This window comes from Dendrobates tinctorius, unplaced genomic scaffold (assembly GCF_039654945.1).
Source record: "Dendrobates tinctorius isolate UK_male_01 unplaced genomic scaffold, ASM3965494v1 ptg000063l, whole genome shotgun sequence".
NCBI lineage: Eukaryota > Metazoa > Chordata > Amphibia > Anura > Dendrobatidae > Dendrobates > Dendrobates tinctorius.
The window spans coordinates 25,924,329-25,945,077 of NW_027361731.1; the positions used below are offsets into that span (position 1 = coordinate 25,924,329).

At 43.8% G+C, this 20,749-nt stretch overlaps 1 protein-coding gene across 1 annotated transcript; it reads right to left on the reverse strand.

Annotated features, from left to right (window-relative positions):
• Positions 1-10,840: 10,840 nt before the first annotated feature.
• Positions 10,841-13,553, reverse strand: LOC141094024 (E3 ubiquitin/ISG15 ligase TRIM25-like). Its single transcript, XM_073579722.1, has one exon. The coding sequence runs from the start codon at positions 12,996-12,998 to the stop codon at positions 12,093-12,095; it is 906 nt and encodes a 301-aa protein (XP_073435823.1). The 5' UTR covers positions 12,999-13,553; the 3' UTR covers positions 10,841-12,092.
• Between the last annotated feature and the right edge of the window lie 7,196 nt (positions 13,554-20,749).

Genomic DNA, 20,749 nt, shown 5'->3' on the forward strand with positions numbered 1-20,749 from the left:
CTCCACAGCGAGCCCTTCCATCCCGTCACCGCAGCCACAAAGATACTGTCCGAGCTCAGATGGATAAGAGCGATAGAGATAAAGAAAAGTCAGAGTAATGAGAGACTATGGAGGAATGTGTCTGTGGGATAATAACATGATCGTGTTACTAAAAGTGTTTATTTCATATTCTTCCTTCCACAGGAGTGAACTCTAAGTTACCTTTATTCCTAATGTATTAATTTAGTTCTGTAATTATTGTCTGATGCATTCATGAGAATTTATGTTTTGTATTAAGGAAGAATTCTGTTTATTTTAATTGTATTTGTTGGATTTATACAATAAAAATTGCCCCTATGTACAGGAATATAACTACTATAATACTGCTCCTATGTACAAGAATATAACTACTATAATACTGCTCCCTATGTACAAGAATATAACTACTATAATACTGCTCCCTATGTACAAGAATATAACTACTATAATACTGCCCCCAATGTACAAGAATATAACTACTATAATACTGCCCCCTATGTACAAGAATATAACTACTATAATACTGCTCCTATGTACAGAATATAACTACTATAATACTGCCCCTATGTACAAGAATATAACTATTATAATACTGCCCCTATGTACAAGAATATAACTACTATAATACTGCCCCTATGTACAAGAATATAACTACTATAATACTGCTCCTATGTACAAGAATACAACTACTATAATACTGCTCCTATGTACAAGAATATAACTACTATAATACTGCCCCCTATGTACAAGAATATAACTACTATAATACTGCCCCCTATGTACAAGAATATAACTACTATAATACTGCCCCTATGTACAAGAATATAACTACTATAATACTGCCCCTATGTACAAGAATATAACTACTATAATACTGCCCCTATACAAGAATATAACTACTATAATACTGCCCCCTATGTACAAGAATATAACTACTATAATACTGCCCCTATGTACAAGAATATAACTACTATAATACTGCCCCTATGTACAAGAATATAACTACTATAATACTGCCCCTATACAAGAATATAACTACTATAATACTGCCCCTATGTACAAGAATATAACTACTATAATACTGCCCCTATGTACAAGAATATAACTACTATAATACTGCCCCTATGTACAAGAATATAACTATTATAATACTGCCCCTATGTACAAGAATATAACTACTATAATACTGCCCCTATGTACAAGAATATAACTACTATAATACTGCTCCTATGTACAAGAATACAACTACTATAATACTGCTCCTATGTACTAGAATACAACTACTATAATACTGCCCCTATGTACAAGAATATAACTACTATAATACTGCCCCTATACAAGAATATAACTACTATAATACTGCCCCTATGTACAAGAATATAACTACTATAATACTGCCCCTATGTACAAGAATATAACTACTATAATACTGCCCCTATGTACAAGAATATAACTACTATAATACTGGTCCCTATATACAAGAATATAACTGCTATAATACTGCCCCCTATGTACATGAATATAACTACTATAATACTTCTCCTATGTACAAGAATATAACTACTATAATACTGCCCCCTATGTACAAGAATATAACTACTATAATACTGCTCCTATGTACAAGAATATAACTACTATAATACTGCCCCTATGTACAAGAATATAACTACTATAATACTGCCCCTATGTACAAGAATATAACTACTATAATACTGCCCCTATGTACAAGAATATAACTACTATAATACTGCCCCTATACAAGAATATAACTACTATAATACTGCCCCTATGTACAAGAATATAACTACTATAATACTGCTCCTATGTACAAGAATATAACTACTATAATACTGCCCCTATGTACAAGAATATAACTACTATAATACTGCTCCTATGTACAAGAATATAACTACTATAATACTGCCCCCTATGTACAAGAATATAACTACTATAATACTGCCCCCTATGTACAAGAATATAACTACTATAATACTGCCTCTATGTACAAGAATATAACTACTATAATACTGCCCCCTATATACAAGAATATAACTACTATAATACTGCCCCTATGTACAAGAATATAACTATTATAATATTGCCCCCTATGTACAAGAATATAACTACTATAATACTGCTCCCTATGTACAAGAATATAACTACTATAATACTGCCCCTATGTACAAGAATATAACTACTATAATACTGCCCCTATGTACAAGAATATAACTACTATAATACTGCTCCTATGTACAAGAATATAACTACTATAATACTGCCCCCTATGTACAAGAATATAACTACTATAATACTGCCCCCTATGTACAAGAATATAACTACTATAATACTGCCTCTATGTACAAGAATATAACTACTATAATACTGCCCCCTATATACAAGAATATAACTACTATAATACTGCCCCTATGTACAAGAATATAACTATTATAATATTGCCCCCTATGTACAAGAATATAACTACTATAATACTGCCCCTATACAAGAATATAACTACTATAATACTACTCCTATGTACAAGAATATAACTACTATAATACTGCCCCCTATGTACAAGAATATAACTACTATAATACTGCTCCTATGTACAAGAATATAACTACTATAATACTGCCCCCTATGTACAAGAATATAACTACTATAATACTGCCCCCTATGTACAAGAATATAACTACTATAATACTGCCTCTATGTACAAGAATATAACTACTATAATACTGCCCCCTATATACAAGAATATAACTACTATAATACTGCCCCTATGTACAAGAATATAACTATTATAATATTGCCCCCTATGTACAAGAATATAACTACTATAATACTGCCCCTATACAAGAATATAACTACTATAATACTACTCCTATGTACAAGAATATAACTACTATAATACTGCCCCCTATGTACAAGAATTTAACTACTATAATACTGCTCCTATGTACAAGAATATAACTACTATAATACTCACATTAATAATAATGTTATCTAGATAATTATTTACACGAGTTGATCAGAATGAGAATGAAAAAGTGATATATTATTTTTTTAAATATGTTTTTAATTCTTATGTCGTGATAGAAAAATAATTGAATCATATTCCCTCCGGTCTTTTGCTCTGGGGTTTTTGAGGGTCACAAAACCCAAGTTGAGCCTTTTGTTTTTGGGTTAATTGCAGGAATGAGCACATTCACAAGTCTTGACAGTTCATGATTTCTCCCTACATAACCAGATAATAGTAGTTTTCCTACAATAATCTCCTTTTTCTACAATGATCAGTGTATTTGGGTCTCAGCTACTGATTTTTACCCAGCACAGAGAGCAGCGTGAAGGGTCTCCATGAAGGTGACGGGAAGGTGTGCGGGTGGCTGATGGGTGACCGTGAAGGTGTGCGGGTGGCTGATGGGTGTGCGGGTGGCTGATGGGTGACGGTGAAGGTGTGCGGGTGGCTGATGGGTGACTGTGAAGGCGTGCGGGTGGCTGATGGGCTCACACAGCTCATAGAAAGACAGCTGCCCGGCCTCATAGTCTACATAAATCCTTATTCTCTGGCTGAGAACCTGATGCTGGTGGAGCATGGTCAGCTCCTGATTTTCCATCGCATAGTAATGATATTCGAGTCTGCGTAGGCACCAAGACTTATTGCTACAACCCCTCTCCTGTAGGCCCCTCTCCGATCAATACTGGGGTACGTCATACCAACTCTCCAGGTCCCCTTTATACTGCTCTGTATTTCCCAGTCATGTGTGAACCCTGTCATTACTTATAACCTGGGAATTCTCAAATCTCCTTGGTGTCTGGACACGAGGTAGAGTCTTGTCTGAACTGAAGGCCATTTTTAGGTCTTGTGAAATGTCGATGTTGTTTCCAGCTGTTTCCACATCTAAATGAACCCAAAAAGTCCACCAATACTGCAATGGCACTTCCTTAACAATGTACATAAACCAAGAAGACAGTGTTTAGACTGACTCCTAATGAAGAGAACCATAAATGGATAACAAATAATTTTATTTAGCCTATTAAAATACATAAAATGCTACCTGTATTCATTACAAACAAACATACCCCAGGGGAATAGCACAATACAGGATCACAAAAACCTCAAAAAAATGTTGGTAAAGTTCCCTTGAGCATACAATATATAAAATGGAATAATGAACAGGTCAATTTACATATAGACAGAGGGCCCAAAAAATCTTATTATCACTTGCCAACGGCATTAAATTACTAAAGTGCCCTTTTGTCCTATAGTTGACCATATGTAATAAAGTTATACCGCAATAAAATATATTGCAAATCGCATAAATGCCAATGATTTAAGAGAGGTGTACTTACTAAAGGGAAAAGAGGTGATTGTAGCCCGCAGTGATAACCCCGCGCCCCGACGCGCGTTTCGCCCGCTTGCTTCACCGGGGGCCCCCGGAAGAAGCAAGCGGGCGAAACGTGCGTCGGGGCGCAGGGTTATCACTGCGGGCTGCAATCACCTCTTTTCCCTTTAGTAAGTACACCTCTCTTAAATCATTGGCATTTATGCGATTTGCAATATATTTTATTGCGGTATAACTTTATTACATATGGTCAACTATAGGACAAAAGGGCACTTTAGTAATTTAATGCCGTTGGCAAGTGATAATAAGATTTTTTGGGCCCTCTGTCTATATGTAAATTGACCTGTTCATTATTCCATTTTATATATTGTATGCTCAAGGGAACTTTACCAACATTTTTTTGAGGTTTTTGTGATCCTGTATTGTGCTATTCCCCTGGGGTATGTTTGTTTGTAATGAATACAGGTAGCATTTTATGTATTTTAATAGGCTAAATAAAATTATTTGTTATCCATTTATGGTTCTCTTCATTAGGAGTCAGTCTAAACACTGTCTTCTTGGTTTATGTTTCCACATCTAGAAGAATATGAGAAGTTTTCTCTCCTCATGTGTCACCCATCATGAGTGTCTGGTTATGAGTTAGGGTCATGTCAGACCTACCTCGCCTCAGTCTACCACAACCTTACCTGTGCCCTCCACAGCTCAGCACCACCCTACATCTCCTCCCTCGCCTCAGTCTATCACCCTTCCTGTGCCCTCCACAGCTCAGCACCACCCTACATCTCCTCCCTCGCCTCAGTCTATCACCCTTCCCGTGCTCTCCACAGCTCAGCACCACTCTACATCTCTTCCCTCATCTCAGTCTACCACCCTACCCGTGCCCTCAGTTCTGCTGATGACATGAGATTAACATCCTCAATAATCAGAACCCTACCTGTGCCCTCCACAGTTCAGCACCATCCTACAGCTCCTCCCTCTCCTCAATCTACCACCCTTCCCATCCTCTCCGCAGTTCAGCACCACCCTACATCTCCTCCCTCGTCTCAGTTTACCACCCTACCCGCGCCCTCCGTTCTGCTAATGACCTGAGGTTAACATCCTCATTAATCAGAACCTCTCACTCCCATCTCAAAGATTTCTCACGTGCTGCGCCAATTCATTGGAATGCACTACCCAGGATAATTCGATTAACCCCCAATACTCACAATTTTAAGTGTGCCCTAAAAATCCATTTCTTCAGACTGGCCTACCACCTCAACACATTTATCTATCCTTGTGTTGCCCATTCAATATTTTTGACCATAACTAGGTTCCTTGTATCATGTTCTCTAACCGGTTCATGCAGCATTACATGAACACCCGATTTCCTGCATTATGGGCTGGTAAGCAAATGTTACCATCCACCTTTCGTGTCTCCCCTTTTCCGCATAGATAGTAAGCTTGCGAGCAGGGCCCTCATTCCTCTTGGTATCTGTTGCTTTATGTGTTTATTGTAATGCTGTAATGTCTATTGTCTGTAGAAGTCCTCTCTATAATGTAAAGTGCTGCGGAATATGTTGGCGCTATGGAAATAAAATTATCATTATTATGTGGTCCTCAGACAGAAGAGTTTCACAATGTAGACATGTCTTCACCGCAGGAGCAATAGAGCGTATACAGTAACTGCAGAAGTTCCTCCCGCCTCCAGAGCTGAATCTCATACTTTGGAAGTGCTCTAACAAGTTGACTAGCCTCGGGTATCCCCGTGATCTTGATGGTACCATGTTTTGGTGATGCACACGAGGTTGTCTTCTTCACAGTAGTCACTGGTCGGCATTGGGATGACCACAATGATGGAACTGGAAGGTAGTTAGATGAAGCCTTGGGTCAGAACCAGAAGATTAATCTGATCTGACAATCCAGAAGGGTCAAATAATGGCAGAGTCAGAGTTGAAGCCATGAATCAAAACCAGAAAATACTTGGAAGATCGGCAATCTAAAAGGACAAGGCAAAACCTTGGGCAGAACAGGGTCAAATAAAGGCAGACAACACAGGTATATGAGGCATTAGAGTCAGGGTCTGTTTAGAGACTGATACTCAGGCAATGAGTGAGAGACCTGGCTGGGCTTACAGAGCAGACCTTGATGGCATCATCACAAGCATCCCAGGAGTAAGCCTTCTCTTTGCACTTTTGTTGCAGCAATAGGTGGCATGGTGGGGCTAATACCTGCCTGAACCCCCAGATCCTCAGGTATGGTTTAATATATGTTATATTGGAGTCACTATGATATAATACTACCACAGGAGCTCTCTGTTGTCTTACCCAAGAACATCCAGCATGGACAGGTTAGGTGTATGCTGAGTCACGGCTCTCACAGGCTTCTCTTACGTTTTGGTGGTACAGAGCTCAGTGATGTTATCTGATATAATCTTGACCCTATTATAACTGATGGAAAACAATATCTTTAATCAACAGCTCCAGGGCTTCAACATTCAAGTGTTATTTCTGGACTCATCCAGTCTTGGATGACATCAAATCTCAGTAGTTCTGGGAGACTATCCGAATTAGCAGTCAAGATCGGGATGGAAGTCTACTGTGTACCTTCTCTAGTGGTCTTTGCAAAGGATGGCTGACTAAGGTGTAGGGGACCATACTGTCCTACAATGGGGAGATAGTGAACCATGGTAGCCAATGGCCTGCTGCTCCAACTCCAAAACCACCATGTGTGAGAGGTGCATTTTGGTGGAAAGTTTATTAACCTTTCAGGTGCTTCACAGGAATTTTTTGAATGTTTAAAAAAAATGAACATTTAACTTTTTTTCACCCAAAAAATACTTCAGGTTCAATTTTTTTATTTTACCATGGGTAAGAGGAGAAATTGGACTGCAAAAGTTATTGTGCAATTTGTCCTGAGTACGCTGATACCTGATATGTGGGGGGGGGGAACCACTGTTTTGGCGCATGGCAGACCTCAGAAGGGAAGGAGCGCCGTTTGACTTTTTCACTGCAAAATTGGCTGGAATTCAGATCGGATGCCATGTCAAGTTTGTAGAGCCCCTGATGTACCTAAACAGTGGAAACCCCCCACAAGTGACCCCATTTTGGAAACTAGACCCCCCAAGGAACTTATCTAGATGTGTGGTGAGAACTTTGAACCCCCAGGGGCTTCACAGAAGTTTATAACGTGCAGCCGTACAATTAAAAAATCATATTTTTTCCACAAAAATTATCTTTTCACCCCCAATTGTTGTTTTCCCAAGAGTAACAGGACCCCAAAAGTTATTGTGCAACTTGTCCTGAGTACGCTGATACCCCATGTGTGGGTGTAAATGACTATTTGGGCGCATAGCAGAGCTCGGAAGGGAAGCAGCGCCATTTGACTTTTTTGGCTGGAATTGAGATCGGACGCCATGTCACGTTTGGAAAGCCCCTGATGTGCCAAAACAGTGGAAACCCCCAATTCTAACTCCAACCCTAACCCCAACACACCCCTAACCCTAATCTCAGCCCTAACCCTAGCCCTAACCCTAACCCTAGCCCTAGAATCATAGAATCGTAAAGTTGGAAGGAACCTCCTGGGCCATCTGGTCCAACCCCCTGCTCAAAGCAGGATTCGCTAAATCATCCCAGTCAGATGTCTGTCCAGCCTCTGTTTGAAGACATCCATTGAAGGAGAACTCACCACTTCTCGTGGCAGCTTGTTCCACTCATTGATCACTCTAACTGTCAAAAAGTTTTTTCTAATATCTAATCTGTGTCTCCTCCCATTCAGCTTCATCCCATTGCTTCTAGTCTTTCCTTGTGCAAATGAGAATAAAGTTGATCCTTCTACAATGTGACAGCCCTTTAGATATTTGTAGACAGCTATTAAGTCTCCTCTCAGTCTTCTCTTTTGCAAACTAAACATTCCCAAATCCTGCAACCTTTCCTCATAAGACAGGGTTTGCAGACCGGTCACCATTCTGGTCGCTCTTTTCTGAACTTGCTCCAGTTTGTTGATGTCTTTTTTAAAATGTGGTGCCCAAAACTGGACACAATATTCCAGATGAGGTCTGACCAAAGAGGAGTAGAGGGAAATAATGACTTCACGTGATCTAGACTGTATGCTTCTGTTAATACATCCTAGAATTGCATTTGCTTTTTTTGCTGCTGCATCACACTGTTGACTCATATTCAGTCTGTGATCTATTAGTATACCCAAGTCTTTTTCACATGTGCTGTCACTTAGCACTATTCCTCCCATTCTATATATGCTTTTTCCATTTTTATTGCCCAGATGTAGTACTTTGCATTTCTCCCTGTTAAAAACCATTCTGTTAGTTGCTGCCCACTTCTCCAGTTTATTTAAATCTTTTTGAATCCTCTCTCTCTCTTCTCTAGTATTAGCTATCCCTCCTAGCTTTGTGTCATCAGCAAATTTAATCAGTTTACCCTCAATTCCTTCATCTAAATCGTTGATAAAGATGTTGAACAATACAGGGCCCAGGACAGAGCCCTGTGGTACCCCACTTGAGACATTCTTCCAACTGGATGTGCAGCCATTTACGACCACTCTTTGGGTCCGATCACTAAGCCAGTTATGAATCCACCTAACAGTTGCCTTGTCCATTCCATACTCCCTAACCCTAGCCCTAATGGGAAAATGGAAATAAATACATTTTTTTTATTTTATTATTTTTCCCTAACTAAGGGGGTGATAACGGGGGGTTTGATTTACTATTCATGGCGATTTTTATGTTTGGCAGCTGTTGCACGCTAAAAGATGCTTTTTATTGTAAAAATAGTTTTTGCATCACCACATATTGAGAGCTATAATTTTTCCATATTTTGACCCACCGAGTCATGTGAGGTCTTATTTTTTGCGGGACGAGTTGACGTTTTTATTGGTATCATGTTCGGGCACGTGACATCTTTTGATCGCTTTTTATTCCGATTTTTGGGACGCAGAATGAACAAAAACCAGCGTTTCATGAATTTCTTTTGGGGGGTTGCGTTTACACCGTTCCGCGTGCGGTAAAATTGATAAAGCGGTTTTATTCTTCGGGTCAGTACAGTTACAGCGATACCTCATTTAGGTCTTTTTTTTATGTTTTGGCGCTTTTATGCAACGAAAACAATTTTGTATAAAAAATAATTATTTTTGCATCACTTTATTCTGCGAGCTATAACTCTTTATTTTTTCGCTGATGATGCTGTATGGTGGCTCGCTTTTTGCGGGACAAGATGATGTTTTCAGCGGTACCATGGATATTTATATGCGTCTTTTTGATCGCGCGTTATTACACTTTTTGTTCGGCGGTCTGATGATAAAGTTTTATTTTTTGCTTCGTTTTTTATTTTTATTTTTTAAAGGGTTCAATAAAGGGGTTAACTAGTGTGACAGTTTTATAGGTCGGGTCGTTACGGACGCGGCGATACCAAATATGTGTACTTTTGTTGTTTTTTTTATTTTCAAAAAATGAATTTATTAGGGAATTTTTTTTTTTTTTTTATTTACCGATTTTTTTTTTTATAAATTATTTTTACACTTTTTTTTTTTTTTTACTTCATTACAATGTCCCAGGTGGGACATCACTGTCACGTGACAGATCGCTGATCTGTCACATCACAGATCGCTGTGACAGATCAGCGATCTGTCACAGGCACTGCAGCAGACTTCCTCATGTCGGCGCTTTGCAGGCATGAGGAAGCCGCCTCACTGCAGGCCCCCGAAGGTCCCCGCCGCCATTTTGGATTCGGGGACCTGCAGGGAAGGCGACCCCCGCAGCGGCACTGCACATCGCGCTGCTGTGGGGGGCTCAGGGAAGCACGGAGGGAGCCCCCTCCCTGCCAATGCTTCCCTAAACCCCTGGTACACTGCGATCGTGTTTGATCGCAGTGTGCCAGGGGTTACCGTGTCGGGGGCGGTCCGTGATAATCAGCTTACACCCGGCCGCGATCAGCTGCGCTCCCCCCTTGAGCGCAGCTTATCCCTCTAGACGTACTATTCCGTCCTTGGGAATTAGGTCCCAGGTCACATGGACGGAATAGTACGTCTAATGTAGGAAAGGGGTTAAGGTTGACTGAAGCACTGACAGGAGAGCAAACAATAAGTTGCCCAAGGCAAAGAATTCAGTAAAGTAAATAGATATCATGCAGATACCTAATGCCCCTCCTATTAAAGGGTGTTTCATCTTATTTAACCTATTAAATAAAACATTTAAAAAAAATGATGTGGGATCCCCGCTATTTGTGATAACCAGCAAAGGTAAAGCAGAAAGCTTATAAGGCTGAGAATGACCCTGGTTAATGTCCCCTTTCCAGCCTAAAAATACCATCCCACAGCCACCCTAGAAGTGGTCATCACGTGACATACTCCAATTCTGGCTCTTCCCGATTGTTCTGGTGCGGTGATTTTTTGCCAAACTACAGCTGCCATCAACCCCAAGCCACATTACCCTACTGCCACTGCACCAGTGCGTTCGGGAAGAGCCAGGAAAAGCGCCAGAATTGGAGCATCTAATGTTATGCTCCACTTTTGGGGCAGCTGAGGGCTCATATTTTTAGGCTGGGAAGGGGCCAATAACCATGGATCTTCCAAGCCTGATAATATAAGCTGACTGATGAACGCAGCCTTAGATGTCGACCCTCATTTAGAAGACAATGAATACTGGAGTAATGGATACTGTTTATTGGGAAATTGTAATTTACACGTAACATCTCTCTCACCAAATGGAATCAGTGGTCCTTGGTCTTTTTGGGTCATTTGCTCTATTTTCAAAAAATAAAGCCAATCTGATGTAACGTGGGGCTAAAGTTGTGTCAAAAATCCACTTAATGTCTTAGAAAGTTGAGAATTGGCAATCAGCACCAGTCAGATATGGGCCTACTGGGCTTCAGGTCAGATGATATTCTGGATAAACATGTTCTTCACCTGCTAAGTATATGGTGGGATGGAAAGGCTACCCATTGTGACATTGCAAACCAAGGACCAACATTTGAGTGGTATGTCATCCATCTGTTAGAAAAGACGGAAGAACTTGGCTCTAGATCATATTACTTCTCAATAACATGGACAAAAAAATCCAGTTAATCAGTCAAATTGTTAGTTTGCGATAGTCACAGAACCTTGGAAAAGGCTGATGAGGACATGGAGGGGCTCCGAGAAGGTAGCGGTGAAGGTGTGAAGGTGTTTGATGGGGTCACACAGCTTATAAAAGGACAACTGCCCGGCCTCGTAGTCCAGATACACCCTGAATTTATGGCTGGTAATTCTGTGACCTACCTGGGTGTTACAATTGTTATGTTTTAGATTATATTCCTGATTGCTCCTCCGCAGACACCAGGATTTCTCATTCTGACCACTCAGGAAATGGTCACCTCCTCTACTAATACTGGGATAACACATACCGACTCTCCAGCAATTGGAATCATTGGTGTCCACTTCAAAGAAATGTTGTCCAGTAGAGAAGCTCCTCGAGCTTAGAACTTGATAGCCAAAAAACCTCTTAGGTGTTTTGTCACGATTCTGGTTGACCTTTAACTTGGAGGCTGTTTTCAAGTCATCAGATAGAAGTATATCATTCGCGGCTGTACTTATATCCAGTACTATGTCTGTCGAGGTTTGCAGATACAGTCCTGTCCTCACATGTCTTATCATATCGGACAGTGAGTGTAATGACTTAGTGATCAGAACCATGTTTGGATCCTGTACAATCTGCTCTTTCTTGCGATCTTCCCACCAGTCATCATCTCCTGCCTCTTCTGTATCTCAGAAGTCATCCCTCTCCGATTCCTGCTCTCGTAGGATAGTTAACGGATCAGTCGTGTGGCACAGTTTCTCGATGTGAGCCAACTTCTTGGACAACTCGGCCTTCTCCTCTTCCACCTGATGGATCAGTTTTGAGAATGAAGCTGACACCTGTTCCTCCTGCGTGGAGATCTCATTCATGACCTTCTTTTCCAGATCATCCAGGTGTCTCCTGAGGTCTCTGAATAGGTCCAAGACTTTCTCGGTAAGACCAGCTGCTTTTTTCTTCTCAATTTTACTGCGCTCTTGTAGACTCTTAAATCTTTTCTCAGTTTTCTCTTTCTTAGATGTCAGTGTGTCCAGAACTTTTCTCAGTCTTTCTTTCTTTTTTGTAGACGCCTCATCAAGCATCTCCAGCTTATGTCCTCGATGCAATCTAGCTGAGCAATATACACATATACAGGCCGCGTCCTCAAAGCAGTAATACTCCAAGATCTTCTTATGGATGGAACATTTTATGCTCTCTGGGTTAGTAATGAGGTCAGATAGGACGTGTTCTGGAGTCTTCCTGTGGGCTAAGAGGTGGTCCTCACACAGAGAAGCTTCACAATGCAGACAGGATTTAAGAGCAGGAACCTGGGAATGAAGGCAGTAGCTGCAGAAGACTCCAGGCATCAGTTCTGGCAAAGTAGGCCGGAAACGCTCTGCGATGTTACGTAGAGTGATGTTCCTGAGCAGCGCAGGACGCTCTGGAAACTCTGCTCTGCATTCAGGACAGGCCCAAACTCCTGCTTGGCCCTGTGTGGCCAGCACCCGACTGATACAGGCCTGGCAAAAGTTGTGTCCACAGCTCAGGGTGACAGGATCCGTGTAGATGTTCAGGCAGATGGAGCAACTTAGATCGTCCCTGAGATCAATGGAGGACATTGTGGAATCTAGGAGCTACAGGAGGCGCTTCTGGTGGACAATCACAGGAAATAATCTTCCTGAAAGTTGGGAGGAGGAGACTGAAAAAAATCTGTCTAGCAGAGGAAACCACCCAAAAGGCTGGAGGTTTGTACTGAGCCATAAAGTGAGTCACTGTTCCATAGTGACTTTTAGGATTGCTACTTCCAATAGGTGGCACTACAGATCTTGTCCTCTTCCTCTCTGAAGAGTCAATTTGAATGTTAAAAACAATTCACAAAGAAATGCTGCGCTCCTCTCCAAGGAGGAAAATGTTTCCAGTCCTAAGGCCTCTTGCACACATCAGTTTTTTGGCGTCAGTCGAAATCCGTTGTTTTTAGAAAAAAACGGATCCTGCGTTTCGTCCGTCGTGTGCTGGATCCGTTTTTTTCTCATAGACTTTTATTTGTGACGGACGGCCGCACGTTTCATCCGTCGTGTGCTGGATCCGTCGGAATTTGTCCGTCGTCTGTAGCGTTTTTTGTCTGCGTCGAAAAGTCGGACAGCGGCGGATCCAGCGCCGTCCGTCGTTGGCTATAATGGAAGCCTATGGGCGCAGGATCCGTCGCTGTCTGACAAATGACGGAATCCAGCGACGGATTCCGTTTTTTTTAACTGAGAGCATGCTCCAAATAGCTACTTGGCCAGACAGCCCCAAATCTATATAAACCTGAAGGTGGCTTCACTTCTCAATGTGCCAGCAAGACGACTGCCAGCAAGAATATGTCCTGCCAGCCAGAGTCCTGCCAGCCAGTCAGTATGAGTCCTGCAAGTCAGTATGAGTCCTGCCAGCGTGTGCGCGGCGTGTGTGTGAGTGCGGCGTGTGTGTGTGTGTGGCGTGTGTGTGAGTGCGGCGTGTGTGTGTGTGGCATGTGTCCAGCCATGTTTTTTGTGTGTGAGTGCGGTGTGTGTGTGGCGTGTGTGTGAGTGTGGCGTGTGTGTGGTGTGTGTGAGGTGTGTGTGTGTGGCGTGTGTGTGAGTGTGGCGTGTGTGTGAGTGTGGCGTGTGTGTGAGTGTGGCGTGTGTGTGAGTGCGGCGTGTGTGTGAGTGCGGCGTGTGTGTGAGTGCGGCGTGTGTGTGAGTGCGGTGTGTGTGTGAGTGTGGCGTGTGTGGCGTGTGTGTGAGTGTGGCGTGTGTGTGAGTGCGGCGTGTGTGTGAGTGCGGCGTGTGTGTGAGTGCGGCGTGTGTGTGAGTGCGGCGTGTGTGTGAGTGCGGCGTGTGTGTGAGTGCGGCGTGTGTGGCGTGTGTGTGAGTGTGGCATGTGTCCAGCCATGTTTTTTGTGTATGAGTGCGGTGTGTGTGTGGCGTGTGTGTGAGTGCAGCGTGTGTGTGAGTGTGGCGTGTGTCCAGCCATGTTTTTTGTGTGTGAGTGCGGCATGTGTGTGAGTGCGGCGTGTGTGTGAGTGCGGTGTGTGTGTGAGTGTGGCGTGTGTGGCGTGTGTGTGAGTGTGGCATGTGTCCAGCCATGTTTTTTGTGTATGAGTGCGGTGTGTGTGTGGCGTGTGTGTGAGTGCGGCGTGTGTGTGAGTGTGGCGTGTGTCCAGCCATGTTTTTTGTGTGTGAGTGCGGCGTGTGTGTGAGTGCGGCGTGTGTGTGAGTGCGGCGTGTGTGTGAGTGCGGCGTGTGTCCAGCCATGTTTTTTTTTTATTTTTCATTTACTGTACTTGTATTTACAGTAAAGAGCAGTGTAGCTCCCTCCTACTTGCTTTCACCAAAAGTAAAAAAAAAAGTTAAAAAAAAATTAAAACTTGCTTCAAAACCTGTCTGTGTTATCATTCCACCAAGGTCACTATAAAATTGTGGGTATGTCACACAGGAGAGCACAACATCCAATACAGAAGTGTTTGAGGTTATATTTTTTTAAAGAAAGGTGTATACAAATGGGGAATGAAGAAATTCGGTGTATTAAAATTTTAGCTAGGTTTTTAAAACATTGCATCTGGGGTCAATAGATTTTCAAGAGGGGGGGTTTAGGTATTTAAAGTTGGAAGGGGTGTAGGTGTTTGCAAGGTATAGGTTGTTTTTTTTGGGGGGGAATACAGGAGGTGAAGGGTTTGCCAGCTTGCGCATTGCGCATATCAAGTTGGATGGAGGGTATTAACCGTTAAATTAGAGAGGGGGGTGAACCTACTGAAGTACTTTGCATTTTTTGTTTTGGGGGGTATAGGGGGATTTTTTTGGGGGGAGAGGGGTTGAAATCAAAATAGCTCTGTAGCTACCTTTGTTATTTTCTAATTCAGTGGACAACACAGAAGTAGTCAGTATAATACCTAACAAGTGTCTTTATACTTGCAGATACTAAAAGAATTTTCTGGTTGAAAGCCAGGACCCAAGCCAGGGAAGCAGAGGGAGTCGAGACGTAGGTATAAAGGCCAGAAAGCTTGATATATAATTTGTATAGTAGCGAACAATTGTCTTAATACTTGCAGATCCTTCAAGACAACAGGCAATGTCTTCTTCTGGGAGCCCCCCCTCACAGCGTCGGTGAACTGAGGTAATTAACATTTTTATTTTTTGTGATTGTAACATTTTTTGTAACCCTGTATGTATTCATTCTGTTTTCAGCTGAAGCATCATAGGGGCTTCCAGAAGGAGACAAACGGGGTGGAGAAATGCCAGGAGCGGGCGCGCAGAGTGTAAGTTTTGCAGAAACTGATTCTACAGACATCACAGTGCACCCAACACATAACAAACAGACATCACAGTACACACAATGCATATGCCGCCATCCAAGCACATATTTTTTTTTTTATAGTCTTCACATTCTGGGGCTAGGCCTAGAGGTTCTCCAAGAACCTTCCAGGGTCGTCAACATGAGCGTTGCGGCGGTCAGCATAGAGTAAGTACCCTTTTTTTCTTTTTCGGTTGCTTTATTATTTTTTTTAGTTCATGGGGATGGTTTAAGTTTAATGTGTTTGATTTTTTCTTTTTTTCACAGGCTTCACAGCGTGCTCCCGAATCAGACAGTGAGGAGGCTGGAATGGATGTTGACCACCTCATCAACGAAATACGAGAGCAGGAGCTGCTGTGGAACATGGTGGACTGCCACCATGCTGAACTTGTCATCACCCGTCGGCTCTGGGAGGAAGTTTGTTCCACAGTTGTGGACGACTGGGAGGGCCTCGGACCTCGGGCCCGGGATCAAGCGCGTAAGTAGTCACAGTTCAGTAAGTTATTTTTTTTTTTACAGCACCGTCTGCAGCACTCGGGAGCCTGCTGCTGAGTTGGACCCTTCTGGAGCGATCCCACAGGAGACCGCCACCGGGGACCACGTCGAGAGACCCAACCCCTCTGCACCTTCCCTCATGTCTGGTACCTAGGCCCCATCCACCAGCGCTGGAGCATCATGGCAGAATTCGTCACATGAAGCTGCTGGTGACGAGGTAGCTTTCCCTTTACCCCACCCCTCTGACACTGCCGCCACCTCAAGAACACCTTTGGGTTCTGGACGGCAGCGCCAGAGAGGTCAGGAAAGGAGCTACGCGCCCGAGTTCTTGCATCTGAATGTAGCCTTCCAGAACTCGATAAAGCTTTTGGCCTGAGCAAATGATTGCTGGCTTCAACCTGTTGAGCAACAGCATCCTTGAACTTGGCAGTCGTCTGGATAGGATACATGCAGATGCAAGCAAATCGCGAATCATTGCTTTTTTCAGGCAGTACTCGGCCGCATGGAAAAGCTAACTCCTGACCATAAGATGCATGTAATTCAAGGCTGCCAGGTTGCCACTTCCCAAGCCCCTCCACCTACCCAGTAGTTCCTCTCACACCTAACCCCCCTCCAGCCACTGTCCCTCCTCCTCCCACTCCTTCGCCATTACAGCTTTACCCATACCTTCCTTCCCGTTACCTTCACTGTACCCGATCTCACCAACACCTTCACCGTACCTGGTCCCACACACAACATTTGTACCTCCACTCCCTGCCCAACCTCATGTTTACACCACCCCTTCTGATCCACACCAACCCGGTCTCCAGTCCCCCACTATCGATGTGGTCCGCCCTGTCAGCCCCTCCGGTAATATCTCCACCCCACGCAATACAAATCTGTAAATACATTTTAGGTTTTTTAATGCAAGGTTATAACATTTTGGGTAAGGTACAAAACTTGGTGTAAAAGGTACAAAAATTGGGGTAAAGGTACAAAACAAGGTACAAACGTTTGTTAATAGACAAAAATGATGGTATAATCACAACTACGACAACAGTAATAATTTTGGCACTCCAATATACATCATATCAAAAGCCAAAGATCCCAAACCATCTCATCCTGCCATTCTACTCTTCCTTGAGGTGACATAAAGTACTCACCAAATTTGTCCCTCATTCTGGAAACAGCCACAGCACTCCAAAAAGTCAGATTTTGATAATCACGCAAGGTGGTTTCAAACACATTGTCTTCCATGGCAACCTGTTTCTTGCATATGACAATATTGTGCAGGACCACACAAGCCATCACCACCTCATCCACAGTCTCAGTCTTCAGTTTTATAGCGGTCAACAGAACTCGCCATTTCGACGTTAGGATGCCAAAAGCGCACTCCACCACTCTTCGGGCTCGTGTTAACCGATAATTGAAGACTCTTTTAGTTGGCGTCAAGCCACTACTTCCGTATGGCTTGAGGAGATGTTGCAAAAGTTGGAAGGCTTCATCTCCAACACATACAAATGGCATTGGTGGCCCAGAGGTTCCAGGAAGTGGTCTTGGTGGTGAAAATTGGAATGTGTCCCCGTATAAACGACACCCCATTGCAGACATTTTAAAATCCTGCGCTGTCTTACTTCCTCCTTTTCCCGAACGATCACAGCCAACTGATTTGCCTCAAAAGCAAATCCGCATAGATGTTCACAATCTTCGCTATAACTCCTTCCATTTCTGACACTTGATCTACAACCTTTCAAAGATGGGGTGTTAAAACCCCCTATATATAGGTCTCCAGTAGCTTCCAATCATGTTTGGGAGCCTCCCATTTGGCGTTTTAAAAAACTTGTCGGATCCGTCCAAAAAACGGATCCATCGCATCAGTTTTTCAACATTTTTGATGGATCCGTCGATCCGTCGCAACGACGCATTTCGACTGACGCCAAAAGACTGATGTGTGAAAGAGGCCTAAGACCTTCTTCAGGCCTCCAGACTTCCTTCTATTGTCACACCTTGATAGTATGTGGGCGGCCTGAAGGTCTGAAGGGTGAGGTCATCAGATCACTCACCCCTTCCTGTGACAATCACCTAGATCTCCTCTGTGTTCTCTGCTGAGCAGTATACAGAGAGGATCTCCTTGTAGGTGGAGCACCAGCTCAGGGGTGGGCTCACACAACACGTCTTCTGCTGCCTTGCTGTTGACTCTCAGTAGCTTCTTCATGCAGATATGTTCTTCAGCAGGCATCTGGGAATGATGGGAGTTTTTTTGACCTGTAAATCTTGCCCAAGTGTCAATTTAAGACATTTCTAAACCTTCTAGTAGGTTTTGCTAAGTATCAGATCTCAGTGATTGTGTCTCGGAGGGCTGTGTTAGCGGTACGCTCCGTCTCTGCCCTCCCGGCGCCCTTGTTCCTGCCAGAGAAGAGTCTGTAGCGTCAGCTAATGTCACAGGCGGAAGGTTTTATGGCGGATATAAAGTGATGCACTCAGGAATGTGATTAGTGCGTCATTGTGGACTCGCTGTCTGCTCCTCTGGAGCCGGGGGAGTTATGGGCGAGTCTGCCATCTCAGAGCTTTCTCTGTAGATATTCCAAACATTTTGCAGAGCGGATGTGAATATTTCCTGTAACTGACACAACAAGACCACGGTACAACATCTACCACCAAGCACTGTGACTCCCAAATACAAGGAAAAGTCAGGACGTGAGAAGGGGGAGGGGCAAATGTTTAAGCCCGCCCGGTTATATAGGACATGTTTTCATTCTTCCCTTAATACAGACCCAGAAAAAGACCCACATTATACAGACCCCAGACCAGACCCTCTGTATACAGTCCCCAGACCAGACCCTCTGTATACAGACCCCAGACCAGACCTCCTGTATACAGACCCCAGACCAGACCCCTGTATACAGTCCCCAGACCAGACCCCATTATACAGACCCCAGACCAGACCCCATTATACAGACCCCAGACCAGACCTCCTGTATACAGACCCCAGACCAGACCTCCTGTATACAGACCCCAGACCAGACCTCCTGTATACAGTCCCCAGACCAGACCCCATTATACAGACCCCAGACCAGACCCCATTATACAGACCCGACCAGACCCCATTATACAGACCCCAGACCAGACCCTCTGTATACAGACCCCAGACCAGACCTCCTGTATACAGACCCCAGACCAGACCTCCTGTATACAGTCCCCAGACCAGACCCCATTATACAGACCCCAGACCCCATTATACAGACCCCAGACCAGACCTCCTGTATACAGTCCCCAGACCAGACCTCCTGTATACAGACCCCAGACCAGACCTCCTGTATACAGACCCCAGACCAGACCTCCTGTATACAGACCCCAGACCAGACCTCCTGTATACAGTCCCCAGACCAGACTCCATTATACAGACCCCAGACCAGACCCCATTATACAGACCCCAGACCAGACCTCCTGTATACAGACCCCAGACCAGACCCTCTGTATACAGACCCCAGACCAGACCTCCTGTATACAGTCCCCAGACCAGACCTCCTGTATACAGTCCCCAGACCAGACCCCCTGTAAACAGACACCAGACCAGACCCCCTGTAAACAGACACAAGACCAGACCTCCTGTATACAGACCCCAGACCAGACCCCCTGCATATAGAGCCTAGACCAGACCCCCTGTATACAGACACCAGACCAGACCCTCCTGTACAGTCCCCAGACCAGACCTCCTGTATACAGACCCCAGACCAGACCCCCTGTATACAGACACCAGACCAGACCCTCCTGTATACAGACCCCCCGACCAGACCTCCTGTATACAGACCCCAGACTAGACCCTCCTGTATACAGACCACAGACCAGACCCCCTGTATACAGGCACCAGACCAGACCCTCCTGTATATAGACCCCTGACCAGACCTCCTGTATACAGACCCCAGACTACACCCTACTGTATACAGACACCAGAACCCCTGTATACAGACCCCAGACCAGACCCCTTGTATACAGACCCCAGACCAGACCCCCTGCATACCGACCCCAGACCCCTGTAAACAGACACCAGAGTGAACCCCCTGTGTACAGACCCCAGACCAGACCCCCTGTATACAAACCCCAAGTCCCGATGTGTAAAACTGACCTCTCACCAGGTCAGAAGTGGGCAGTTTCTTGTTCTGCTGCTCCCCTGAGTATTCTGTGGGTTTTTAATCCGCCATATGGTTCCAGAGTTATGTGACTTTTTATTTGGTGCTCATTTTTAGGGACTTTACGTGGGGGTGTGGCAGCATAAAGACATGCCCTTTACCTTCGTAAAAAGCATAAAAACTAGCATGGATTAAAAAAAAAAAAAAGAAATCAAGAAGACAAACAAAGTAAAACAAAATACTGGGGGGGGATTAAAAAAGTAAAAACTGACCACTTGTGGCCTGGTAGGAGGTCCCTTATAAAGAATGTCTGCAGCTCGATACTAGAGCTGTGAGTATAATGCTGCATATAGGTGGCTAATCACCTTACCATGTGTAGGGGGCTGTGGGGACATCATACCATGTATTGGGGATGGTGGGGCATTATAACAAGTATAGGGACATCATACTGTATGGGC

Coding starts and splice junctions, on each gene's coding strand:
- LOC141094024 (XM_073579722.1), bottom strand. CDS start 12,998: ATGTCCTCCATTGATCTCAGGGACGATCTAAGTTGCTCCATCTGCCTG.